Source organism: Ceratosolen solmsi, unplaced genomic scaffold (assembly GCF_000503995.2).
Source record: "Ceratosolen solmsi marchali unplaced genomic scaffold, CerSol_1.0 scaffold41, whole genome shotgun sequence".
NCBI classification, from domain to species: Eukaryota; Metazoa; Arthropoda; class Insecta; order Hymenoptera; family Agaonidae; genus Ceratosolen; species Ceratosolen solmsi.
Genome location: NW_011948424.1, coordinates 4,283,468 through 4,296,953, shown reverse-complemented (window position 1 = coordinate 4,296,953; position 13,486 = coordinate 4,283,468). Strand labels below are relative to the sequence as shown.

The 13,486-nt window shown below is 23.2% G+C and overlaps 2 protein-coding genes across 2 annotated transcripts; both read left to right on the top strand.

Annotated features, from left to right (window-relative positions):
- The first annotated feature begins 365 nt into the window (after positions 1 to 365).
- Positions 366 to 2,838, top strand: LOC105362549 (protein BTG3). Its single transcript, XM_011500010.1, has 3 exons — positions 366 to 780; positions 1,082 to 1,356; positions 2,237 to 2,838. Exons 1-3 carry the CDS (start codon positions 621 to 623, stop codon positions 2,711 to 2,713), a joined length of 912 nt encoding a protein of 303 aa, XP_011498312.1. The 5' UTR covers positions 366 to 620; the 3' UTR covers positions 2,714 to 2,838.
- An 8,103-nt stretch (positions 2,839 to 10,941) lies between these two features.
- Positions 10,942 to 12,798, top strand: mRpS6 (mitochondrial ribosomal protein S6). The gene is made up of 4 exons (XM_011500200.1): positions 10,942 to 11,140; positions 11,273 to 11,403; positions 12,309 to 12,470; positions 12,545 to 12,798. Exons 1-4 carry the CDS (start codon positions 11,096 to 11,098, stop codon positions 12,651 to 12,653), a joined length of 447 nt encoding a protein of 148 aa, XP_011498502.1. The 5' UTR covers positions 10,942 to 11,095; the 3' UTR covers positions 12,654 to 12,798.
- The last annotated feature ends 688 nt before the right edge of the window (positions 12,799 to 13,486 follow it).

The following is a 13,486-nucleotide window of genomic DNA, read 5'->3' as shown; positions in this document are numbered from 1 at the left end:
AATACATATATATATATATGTATACACATATATTTGGCAAAAATTGTATATTTCCATATGTATATTATTATAATATTTAATAACTTATTATTTAATAACTATATTATTTCAAAACATCAGACAAGCATAATAATTGTAATTAAATATATACTACGAGCTGTAGAAAAATATAAATTTTTCATACAATTGCAGTTTAGGTTTTAATATTCATTAATAATTGGTAATTTATTATATAATTAATGTATTAAGTATTCGAATGAAGAAAAATTGAATTTTAGAATTATTTGGCTAATATTAAATTAATTTTTACAATGTAATAAATATTACATTATGCTAATAAGAATTTTTTTTACAGATTATTTCATCACTTCTGAAAAATTATAATTATAAGATTTTATTTCATCATCAACAACAATATTGGAACTTGTAATATAGCATTTGATATTTATTAGTATTACATTATTTAATACACTCGAGAAAAGCTATTCAGGTGTTTGAAAGCTCTATGTGCTCCAAATCGATTTGGCTCGAAGATAAAATTATTGTAAAGAGAATTGCATTAGAGTACATCGATCCCAATAATTTATTGAAGTATAAGCTTGTCAGAAAACACGTACAACATGCGCAACGAGATTACAGCAGCGGTGCTGTTCTTAGTACAGCTGATAGAAAAAAGCGAAAAATTTAGTCCTGATCAGTTAGATTGCTTCCAACGACGACTAGTAGAACTATTGATGGAACGTTTCAAGAACCATTGGTTTCCAGACAAACCTTTTAAGGGTAATTTTATTAATTTCAAACTTAAGAGGATATCAATTTTTATTCTATAAAAGAGTCATATTAACTTTCTCCAATTTAATCGAATGTATTTACAATTGAATATCAGACTTTAGATTCTCATCTACGGATTATTATATAATAAAGTATATATAATTTAACATTGGTATTTACATTAACTTTTGATAAATGTAATTTGAAATTTCAAAGTAATATAAATTTCAAAAAATTAATTGTACAAATAAAATGACAAACTATATTAGAAACATTATATCACTTTTAATTGTATCCTTTTTGCTTACAGGTCAAGGATATCGTTGTATACGTGTTAATGGACATAATCGAAGAGATGCTACAATAGAAAGTGCTGCGAATGCTGCAGGTGTTAAATATGAAGATTTGTCTTTGCCAGTTGAGCTAACATTGTGGGTTGATCCTAAAGAGGTTTGTTGCAGATTTGGAGAGAGTAAAGGCTCATATTGTACATTGGCTTCGTTTGATGATAAAGAACATATAGTACCTCTTATAACACAGCATATTGAAAATGCTAAAAAAGAAGAGAAACAGATGAATGATGAGGTAATTTGTATTATATATATAATTCATAATAATATATATTTCAACTAAAATATTAGAAATTCTAATGAAAATAATGAAAACTAATATAGAATACTTTAACGCTTAAATAACTTACTCGAGTTCCAGTATTTAGAATATCTTCTAACAATCGGTTTATAACGAATGTACAATTATATTTAAAAATATTACGTAAAATATTAGTTCATAATTTAGTAGTTATTAATTATATAATACAATCGTTATTAAAAGTACGCAATTCTATAAAATAGAAATATATATTAAATTTAACATCAAGTTTTTATTTGAAATGTTTAGAAATATGAAATCCAAACAGATCTCATTAAATCTAGAATCTAATAATAGTTATTAATATCAATAAAAATATTACAAAACTATTTTTATATAAAAGTTAAATATATATATATGCAGCTGGTGGCTTAAAAATTATGAAATAATATTTAACAGATTTTTTTTTATTTTTATTTCAATATAAGCTTTTATTTAAAGAAAAAAATTGATTAACCAAATTTTTTGAATAATTAATGTTAATATAATCAAAATAACTATAATTTTTAGTGAACTATACTTGCCCTAAAATTCTTAATTATTTTTAGTACATTTTTCTGATTTTTAATTTATTTTTAAATAATATGCACGCAAAAATATTTTACTTTTCATGAAATAAGTATAAATACAAAACAAATACATTACAATTGCTTTGTATAATTTATGATTTTTATGGTATTTGATACATTTCTACGAATTTTTTTTACAAATAATAGATTTATTGAATGCATATAGCAATTAAGAATTATAAATAAAACAATTACTTTATAATCATGATTCTAATGATTTTCAAATATAAATTTTACATTTTCAGAAATCTGTTTCTACTTCCACTACTACAAATCTACTTCAGAAATCAAAATCAATAATTTCAACCAATCAAGTTCAAACACATTCAAATAACAATAACATTAGCAACAACGACAACAACAATAGTACTAGCAACATAAATAACAATAATAACAGCATCAACATTAATAGTAGTAGCAGCGGCAATAATAATAACAACAGTAACAGTAACAATATCTCTAATAAACGACGAAACTTGAACAGTCCGAGGCTACATTTGAACCGAAATCGTTCGTGGTTTAATCATTCATTTATGGGTTATGGTCCTCATCCAATGAATCAGCCTTGGTACAATATTATGCCGCCTCATTTTCTCGGTGGTCCTTCACCTCCACCTTTTATTAGTGGACATCGGGCGAGCAAGTGGATTCATTCGTCCTCCTATCCAACGGGACCCTCGCGTTTCCATCACTGGTCGCCTAAAGCAACCCTTAAAGTGTGAACGAACCTGCCAAATTAACCAATGATTAACATCTAATCTATTGCTGGCATCAGACATAGTCTGGATAATTATTTCGAAAATTTTTATTATAATACTAAACATATACTTTTTCCGTTCATTATAATAGGGCAAATGTTATCAGTGTAGTAAAAAACTGTTTTCGATGTAGAGAAATATATATTTTTCAATATTCAGTATTTTATAAAAAAGAAAGGATGAAAGTTTTAAAATTACGTATATTTACATTAACGATTAGTTAAGTTTTGTTCACGTGCATTTCATCTGATTGCAGCATATAGTCTATGTAATGAAATATCATTACTTTCAATTTTAATAATACAACTATGTGTTTTATATTAACTGGATATTAATTATAATAAAATATATTTTTCTCTTAACTTAAAGCAAAAGGTAATTCATTCTGTTTTGAAAAGTTTTGAATATTTTACGATGAAATATATTATCCAGAGTATGACAAAATGCATTCTTAATTTTCCAAATGAAAGGAAAAATTAGGAGTACACTCGATTATTTTATTTCAATAATTTTACTCGACTGATTCAATGAAGTGAATTTTTTTCTAAAACTACTTTTGTTCTATCAAAATACGAATTGAATATAATAAGATTTTCACTTTTTAATAATTAGCTTATTTAAAAGAAAAGAAGAAAAAATTAATAATAAACGCGAAATGAAATTTATTTGATTGTTATTTAGGATACGTTTTGTCAAGACGCTAATGAAATGAATTCATTTCACTTATATAACGTTATTTTTACGTAGGATATATAACGCTTTTAATTATTTTTGTTATTAATGTGAGTTAACAGAAATATGAATGTTGTGATCGAAATTAAATAATCTTATAATTATTTTTTTAGAGAAATCTTTTTTCATAAAAATAAATTATGTAAATTTGTATTATATAAGATCAATTTTTTAAACAAATTTTTATTAAAAAAGGGTCTAATTTAAATCAAAAGTGATAAAGTGATATATTTGGCTAGTAGTTGATAGCTTCTTAATTAAAAATTTTTTGCGTTTACAATTAACATTTCATAAATCTAAAAACATAACAATTATGATATGTTTGCTATTTTGTATTGTTAAAAATTATTTGCTCGTAACTTTTGACCCTATGAATGGTATAATTAGAAAACGGATTTCTCTACTTTTATAGTAAATGGCATCGATGTCAAGCGATCAATTACGTATAAGAAATAAAAGCTCGAATTACAATCGGAGCTTGCATTTCGTAATTCTCATACACGATTAAGAATGTTGTATTATTGTACGTTATATATTATATATAAATAGTTTGATGAAATGCGATGAATTCCGAATGCAAAGTTGCTTTAAAAGCAATTTGTTAGTGAAATTTGTACAGAGTTTATTATAAAACGCTTACTCTCGATAAAGTATCCTACATTGTGGTGAAGCTTCAAAAGTGTTTTAGTCAATTGCGAATAGAAGCAGTATTGATTGTTAAAAAGATGGTATATATGTGTGTATAATATATATATGTGCATGTATAACAAAATTTATTCAAATTATTACTTGACTGCATTTGAGATATGGTACAATGATGTGCAATTGAAAAAAAAAAAAAAAAACAAAAAAGAAGAAGAAGAAGAAGAAAACTGACTGCAACTCTTTAAACTGTACAAACAAATATATGTATAATTTTTATGAATTATAAGTCTTATAGATTGATTTTAATAATCTATTTAAACATATAAAGCTAATTTCAAATAAGAAATAATTTGTTGCAAACACTTTAATTTGTTAAAAGTTCAAAGTTTATTGATATTGAGAATATGTACTTTACTTTCGACTGGCCTATCTTGCCGTTATGTTTAAGACTGTTATTGGCTGATTGTAGACATTATGATAATGCAACGAGTCAAACATCGTATTTTCACAAATTACAAATAATTATGAAAAAAGAGTTAAATATATATTTTTATTTTCTTGTAGATTTATGTTACAAGTATTTTTCGAGATAAAAAGATATGACTTGTCATAATTGAGACTAAAATAAGTTTTACAATAAATATATTCTATAAACTTTGCGTAATTACGATAAATAAGGTCTGCGTTTGACGAATCTGTTTAACAATAATTATCTATTTATTGTTTTCTTATTTTTATTCTTAATTATAATAATTTCTATTATTCAACTTCTAAAAAAATATATATAAACGTAGATGGTCCTTAAATTTTGATTCAAATTTATTTACGATATACTATATGTAATATTTTGCTGATTTCCAATACTGTTTTTCCACTGCCAGTATATATATATATATATATATATATATATATTAAAGAAAACTAAGTATAAATAATCGAATAGTGCGATGTTAAAAAAAATGTTTAAAAGTGATATTTCAATTATTATACAATTTCATCATTTTATAAATTTTTAAAGTTTAACGAACTAAACGATGGTTTTTAATAAGAAAAGAAAAATATCAAATCAAAATTCATAGTCACTTGTATATGAATCTGTTGAATCAAATTATCTTATATGAAATTATATAGAATAGTATTTGTAATAATAACAATGATAGTAATATTAAAACTAATCATAGAAATAATAGTTATTGTTCAAGTGAACAATAACAGTTTAAGAAATTTAAAAACTTAATTTGATTCAATATACTCAGTTATGTGTAAAATTAGCAATATTTGGTGATAGTATTTTAGCACATAATATAAATGATATGTATTTTTTGCAATTAAAAACAAAATGAATCAAGTGGCAAATAATATTTAATCTTGTACCATTGCTCTTGATTTTGAGATGTTAAATTATATATATTCATACACATGTTCAAATATTTAAAAAAAGCCTTTCATTAATTACAAAACTTTTAGGTTTTAAACAAATTGTATAGTTTTCGTAGCTTTTTAATAATCATAAATATACTTTGAATGATTTCTACCAATAGAGAGTATTCTGTACTAAAGTATTCAGTATACTAAACAAATTTTGTATATACAAATTTCATTTGAAAATTTTATTTATTTGATTTGAGATAAGAATAAAATTATTTAAAAAAGAAAAAAAAAAAAAGGAAAAAAAAAAAGAAAGAAAGAAAAGAAAACATAATTAAGAAGCTAACAAAAATTTTGAATCGTATTTAATAATTCCATTAAATATACAAAAATACCATCAACTGACTATAAATAAAAATAAATTTTATTTCATGATTCTGAAAAGAAAAACTATAAAAATGGAATTATGTGGAAAATTTAGATTATAAGAGTTCGATTAAGAATGATCATTTTTTAATTTAGGTAGGTGTTCAATCGTAACATTCTTTAAACGAAAGTGAATTAATCTTTGGAAATATATTACAAAGTTTTGAAAGAAAGAATGAAAGAATGAAAAAAAAAAAAAAACAAAAAGAAAAAAAAAGAAAGAAACAGCGTCGATGTGAGAGCACATAGTTTATAAAGCAAGATTGCATTCGGATACGATGTCCTTTCATTCGTATGCATTATATATAAAATGATACATGTATATTACATATGCGCTATATTGTGTGTTATTGGTGTAAACACCGTATTTGCATTGATTTGCATTGATTTGCATTAATTTGCATTGATTTGCATAGTCCGTTAAGAACAAAGATGAACATCTTACGTGTATGTACAACGACGGCGGTTAAGTCAATGATAATAAACGTGCATTTTTTCTCGTGAGTAATATTAAGTTTGCTATGCCATGGGTAAAATATCAAGTGGTAATTGTAAATAGTGATTTAGTTTCGATGAAATATCAATTATTAGTTAAATCTATGTTAGATCTATGCATAAAAGCAATGAAAATAAATTACTACTTGCACTTTTACACATTAATATCAAACGATATTTGCTCATGATTGGAAATATTGCTATCAAGAACAATATTTTCTTATTAGAACTAAATAAAAAATAATTTTTTAATTTAAAATAATTTTAAATTATTGTGATTTTCATATTTTAAAGCATTTACTTATGTCATTTTATAATATAAAAGTTGCAATAATTTCTTATTGTCTGAAACGAAGTTGGAAAGAATAATTCTTTGTTTAGTTACAATTTTCTCGTATTATGGAAAAATTGCGTGCATTTCTTTTATATGTCTTATGTAAGAAATATCATTATAAATGTTAATTTGTCAATATGGTAGAGCAAAATGCTATGTAATAACGACTTTAACTCTGGTGCAATTGAAACAAGTTCACTCACACGAGCTTTCATCAATTGAGTTGCTTTTCTGCCTCATTAGGAAGAAAATCAAGTCATGTTTAGCTTAGATTCAATTTTTATCAAGTAATAGTTAATTAATAATAAATTGCTACAAAAGGTGTTCAGCTATAGTTGGGATTTATGGTATTCAGAAGTATGTTTTTTTTTTGTTTTTTTTTTTGTTTTTTTTTGTTTTGTTTTTTTTTTTTTTATTTTAATAATAATCATATAATACATTATCAAATATTTTTGAATTTTAAAATATTTACAATTGTTCATTATAACTATGTACGTGTTTGTATCAATCTATTCTTGTCACTTCTATATCCAAATTAATGCGCATCTCTATTATCATCTGTATTACATATATTTTTTCACTATCTATTTCTAAATAATCTTATTATATGATTTCTTTTTATTCTTAGTGCTTATTTAGCTATCTCCTATTGTAATTAATCGTCTTTTAATAATTGTACTTTATATTTTTATTTACTTCCAATATAATTATTCTACTTTTATTTGCTTTCAATACTTGTATTTTCTTTCCATAACTTTGTAAAAATCATTAATTTTCAATATAATAATAATTTTTGCTATTTCTCTGTAAGTCGACTACCGATTCTACCCAAATCTCTCACCCGAGCTTCATATCGTAATTCGTTTTTCTTTTTTCTCTCTTTTTTTCACACCTGTAGATTCACCCTTTAAATTGTTCATTCTTTTTTTTTTCTTTCTATTTGATATATTAGCTGTTTGTATTCTTTTGATTTGATAAGTTGTATATTATCTTTTAGTTTTTTGCTCATTACTCAAGAAAACTTTTTATTAATACTTTGTGTAACTTTGATATTAGATTTTCAGTAGTTTTCTATTTGTCAAAAAGTCGTGCTTATTTCTTGTAATTCTTGAATTCTATTATTTTAATTTCTATTTCTATTCTAGTCCTTTTAATATTCTTACTTTCCTTATATACTTTCTTCATTCTCCACTAATATTCTGTTTGAGATTATCGAGCACACTTAATAAACACGTATATAGTCATACAACGTAGAGTAATTGAAGAATTTAATACTAATATTATAAAAGTTTTATATATCATATTGAAAGTAAAAATGACTACCATGCAACGTTCAATTGGAAAATATAATTAGCGGCCTCTAGAAATATCATAAACTCAGATAAATGCTTAAATTATGTATAATGAATTATATGTAATGTCAGTTCCACTTTTTGCCGGGTATACATACCTCTTCTTAAGATTGTGATTTCAATCACTTCACTTTTCATCACTCCACTTCATCACCGCTATGATTAAGCTTCAAGCCCCTATCATTATAATTCCCAAGTGGTTACAGTCCAGATCCAGGGTTAGTATTATTAAAAGCATGTTTTTGTACTGGAAAATCACCTTAAAAATCTTGACTAAAATCTAATATAAGGAGTGCTTTTACCATTTTCTAAACCATATTTTGTATAATTAATACGGTGTGATGATTGAGAGAGATAACATAGTATAGGAATTAATTAGGTAAAGAACTTTTTATCGCAAGGTACAGATTTCGCTATTATGGAACATGATAACGTTATAACAATAAATGTTCTTAGTATTTCTAGATATTCTCCACTTCAGAATAGATTTTCCTCTTAATCGTTAAGGTAGGAACCCCAAACTTGAACGCTACTCTTCAGAATTCTGAATTTGATCGTGGATACAAGCGTTTTAAATTTTAGTTGGGAATTATGTTTTTTTGAAAATCTCCTTTATTTGAATTTTCCTAATTTATTGGCATTGGTCTAATTTAATTATAATTTACATTTTACACATAAATACAGTCATATAAGATAAGTGCAATGAAAGATTTTAACACTGTTATAAAAGCGTTTGTATCGCATTGAAAGTATAAATTATTCTTTAATAATTCTTTTGTTATATATATATATATATATATATATATATATATATATATATACATATATATATATATATGTGGGTACGTAGATCTGGTATAAGAGAAATTTACGTATACTTTTTAATAAAATTAATTCATTGTGTATTTTTATATAAGATTAAGCATCGGAATACTAATATACCATATGTATCATTAATATATCATTAATGTTGGATAGCATTTATAAATTACATAAAACTGCTGTGCCCTGAAAAGGAACTTGATACGATTTTATTAAAATTTATATTGTTTGTTTATGTGCATCTCGATTAAATGTCTTATTATTTGAGGGATGTTATTTCATTTATAAATAAATAAATAAATAAATAAATATATATATATATATATATATATATATATATATTCATTTTCGTTAAGCAGAGGTTTGCGATCACATATGAATTTCGGAAAAATATGTGCATATTTATAGTTGCATATCACTCATAAAATTCGAACGTTTCACATTTATTATATTTACCGTTATTATTGTTATAATTATTTTAATATCAATAACATTTTGTATCTATTTAGATATCTATCACTTCATACAAATATAATCAAACTGCAGATTCAATAAATAGTTTTGCAAATTGAAAACAACTTTGAATAATCCTCAAATCCCTACCTATCCAGTTGTAATAAACATTATTTTTATTTGAAAGAACGTATGGAATAATTAAGCTGATTAGTTGTCTCGATATAAAATGTAAAATATTGAGAAATATAAAAGATGAATGTTTATTAAATACAAGTTCATCGAATACATGGAATACAAATTTAATATCGTTCACAGGGTTGTCAAAACTTAATAAAAAATATTTAATTAAATACGTTATATTTTTATGATATTTTTTTATCGTTTTTAAATTATAGTCAATTATATACATTACAAAAATTGTTTATTGTGATTGAATTTAATAAATTGAATTTAATAAATTTGTTTATTGTAGAAAAATTGGAATATTGTAGAGCGATTACGTACTTATATGGTGAAGAAATATTTATTATTTAAATATAATTTTAAATTTAATAAATCAATATAAATCTGGGTGAAAATCCATATCAACTTAATAAAAAATCTGAATGATTTTTTATAATTATATTTAATATGTCAATGTAATTACGAAGTAATATAAATAAATGAAAAATATCAAATGTAATTTAATATTTACGAATAAACTTAAATAAATAACTTTGAAAATATTAAGACAGCCTTTTGTATATCAAAACCATGAATAATTCTATTAATTTATAACAAGTAAATTATAATAACAAAAACTTAGTACGTTATAAGAATAAATAATTTACTTAATTTATAATAATTAAACTAGAAAACAAAAATTTAGTTCATTGTAATTGTCTTTATATATGTATAATTAATTTGTATAATTGGTTATAAACTTCTTAATAAATAAACATGTAGATTTAATGATTGTTAATCGATAGTGTAGAGTAATCGATGTTAACATATTGCTTTATGACAATGAAACGTACGAAAAATATCATTTATGTATTCTAAATTTGTTTTCAATGGCTTATCCATATATTTGTAATTAAATTTAAGATAACACATGTTTGTTAGAAAATTTATTTAATAATTTTAGTAATACGTATATAGTGTATAATATTATTAATAACATTAATTATTCTTTTAATTCCATTTGAAACATATATTTCTATTTGGAGCTGTGAAATGCAATGATGAATTATTTGTATATGCACATTAGACCTCTCAGTGTATTTCTTCTCAAATACACCCGTAATAAGCTTATTAAGTAAAAGCTATTAAAAGCAATTAACAGAGTCTCGTAAACTGCTTTGAATTTATTTTCATTTTTATATTTGAAATTGTATATATATATATATATATATATTGTCAATCAACTTTTAAATTCCATTAAGAAAAACTGTAGAATAATAATTTATTTATTCATTGGGTTTAAACTTCTAGACAAATATATTTAAATTTCGCGCTTATTATTCAATAATCGAAATTCAATGCGACTGATCATGGAGATCTGAACTCTGAGTTTATGAGTTTATAAGACACACGATGGAAGTTATGGTTACTTAACCAGTACTCGGTATTGTCTATATTTTTGTTTCTATAAATTATTTGACAATAAAGGAAGTAAATCATATATCTTTCTCGTTATAAATCTTAATGCTCGACAAGCACATCTGAAAATTAACAATGCCAGTCTACGAGATGCCAATTATAATTAAATTATTATCAAAGGTATTAATGAAGATATCTGTTATTTTATTGAATTACATTAATTCTAATCATTTTCAAAAGATATTATTATAATGATTAAATTTTGTAATTGATTCAGTGTAAAACTATGAATTCTTGTTATTTATTTTACAGAAAGATTTATTTACAATATTAAAAAGAACTGCAAATTCAATTTTTGATAAAGGTGGCCTTATACGAAAAATTGATAATTTAGGAAAATTGGCCTTACCATACAAAATGAAGGAACTTAAGAAAGAAGCCAAGTAAGTTAGAATATATAAAACAAAAATGTTTCCTTTATTTATATCATTGGATAATCAGTGATAATAGGACTATTAATATTTGTTGGATTCCATTAATTCCAAGCGTTTTATTCTTGAAATTAACGTAGAAGAAAATGTTAAGGAAGAAAATCTTTGTAATACTAAGAATAAATGTATAATAAGAAAGAAGATATTAATTATATTTAATAGCTGTGGCTTAATTTTTTTTTTTGAAAGATATCATTGAATTTTTTTACATTAAAATATTTTAGAATATACTTATTATTATGTTCACCATATACAATTTCATTATTACAATACTATTACACTATTACAATATATTCACTAATATAATACTTTAATATAAATCACGAAAAAATATTATATTTTTTTATATTAAGTTTAAAGAACTTTATATATATATTTTTTTCTCCATAGAATATTATATTATATTATATATATATATATAGAATAATATTTGTTTATAGAGTTTAAAATTATTTTTGTTAAAGCAAATACCAAATCTATTTGAGGTTCGCGCGGCTCTACAATCAATAGATTTATTAAACAATTTTTTATCTAAATCTACTCGATAGATAAATAGATGATATAGAAATATTGCGTATTACTTAATATTACATAATATTTTAGAACAAAGAAAATTGTTATTTTATCGAAACTATATTATACTTTGTATTAGTAAGATTAATTAAAAAGTAACGTAATAAATGAGTAAAACAATGATCAGAAATATTAGTTAAATTCGTTTTTAATATTTGAATTATATATGAAAATACAGTACTACATGATTTTTATATATAAATTCTATAGACATTTTATTTACAATGATATATATTATTCCTTATAACCATACACCTACAATCAGATATTGATTTTTTTTTTAGCTTCTTCATTTTTCATTTTGATATGCCACCAGCGATAATATTGACATTAAATAAGGATTTAAAGAGAGATGTTGATATTTTGAAGTGGCAAGTATATAATACAAATGAAAAAGAAAAGATTGAATGCACATTGGACAATGAATTACTGCCCCCGCCTTACAGGTGAGAAAAATAATAGTGAAACGAGTAATTCTAAAATAGAAAAACGAATTTTTAATTTTGTTAAATTTGTGTAGGCGTGATGTTCAAGAACTGATAGAATTGGGAAATAAACATAGAAGGAAAAGTGACAGATTCAAGTTTAAGTTTAACACAGGTTTGAACTATTATCCATTTCAACGATGAGTATTTATATAGTAAAGATTATATTTTGTATTTTGTGTATATTGGTCTTGTATAATAGAAATATAGTCTATAAAAGTGAGCGTGCGTGTGAAATTTTGTATCTATGTTAAAAGAATTGATTTAATAAAGGAAATTTAAATAACAATAAGAATTTTTTGTTTTATGACATTTAATGTCACATTTATTATGACTTATAATCTTTCCAAATATTTCTTTACAATAATTCTTTACAGTATAAATTCTTTCAATTTCATGTACCAAAAATTAATCGTATAAAATAGTACATATAACATTCTTTATATATTTGTAATTATATAATAGTATAATCATTAGTAATTAATGGTCAATTTAATAATTGTAAATATCACATATAATATGGTCTTTCAAAACATGCTTATTACAATACACGAGAGCTTTTGTTATTAATTACCAGTTAGAACATCTAACTGAATTCTATCGATACATATGTTTCATGTTAAGCTTACATATTGTCTTTATAATTTAAATTAAAGTAAATTATCAACAGTCTACTAGTTAAACACCATCTTAGATTTGTAATATTAATAAGCAAATGACACAAATGATTGATGTTGGTTCAAAATCAAAATAAAGAAAAATTTTTATTACTCATAACATAGTTGCTCCAAATTATATTTGATTTTTACAATAAAATAAGAAAAATTTTAAATTGACATTTAAATTATTCAATGCAAAAGATAGCTATTAGAAAAATATAGTTAATAAATTTCAAATATTTATAATAAATATATTTTCGTTATAACTTATTTTATAAAATTAATTACAAATATTGTGTTTAAAAATTCCTCATTTCA

Excerpts from the sequence above, each read along its gene's own strand:
- mRpS6 (XM_011500200.1), top strand. The coding sequence starts at position 11,096 with ATGCCAGTCTACGAGATGCCAATTATAATTAAATTATTATCAAAG. Across the intron at positions 11,141-11,272 it reads TAATTAAATTATTATCAAAG|AAAGATTTATTTACAATATT; the intron begins GTATTAATGAAG and ends TTTATTTTACAG. Across the intron at positions 11,404-12,308 it reads GAACTTAAGAAAGAAGCCAA|CTTCTTCATTTTTCATTTTG; the intron begins GTAAGTTAGAAT and ends TTTTTTTTTTAG.
- LOC105362549 (XM_011500010.1), top strand. The coding sequence starts at position 621 with ATGCGCAACGAGATTACAGCAGCGGTGCTGTTCTTAGTACAGCTGATA. Across the intron at positions 781-1,081 it reads TCCAGACAAACCTTTTAAGG|GTCAAGGATATCGTTGTATA; the intron begins GTAATTTTATTA and ends TTTTGCTTACAG. Across the intron at positions 1,357-2,236 it reads AGAAACAGATGAATGATGAG|AAATCTGTTTCTACTTCCAC; the intron begins GTAATTTGTATT and ends TTACATTTTCAG.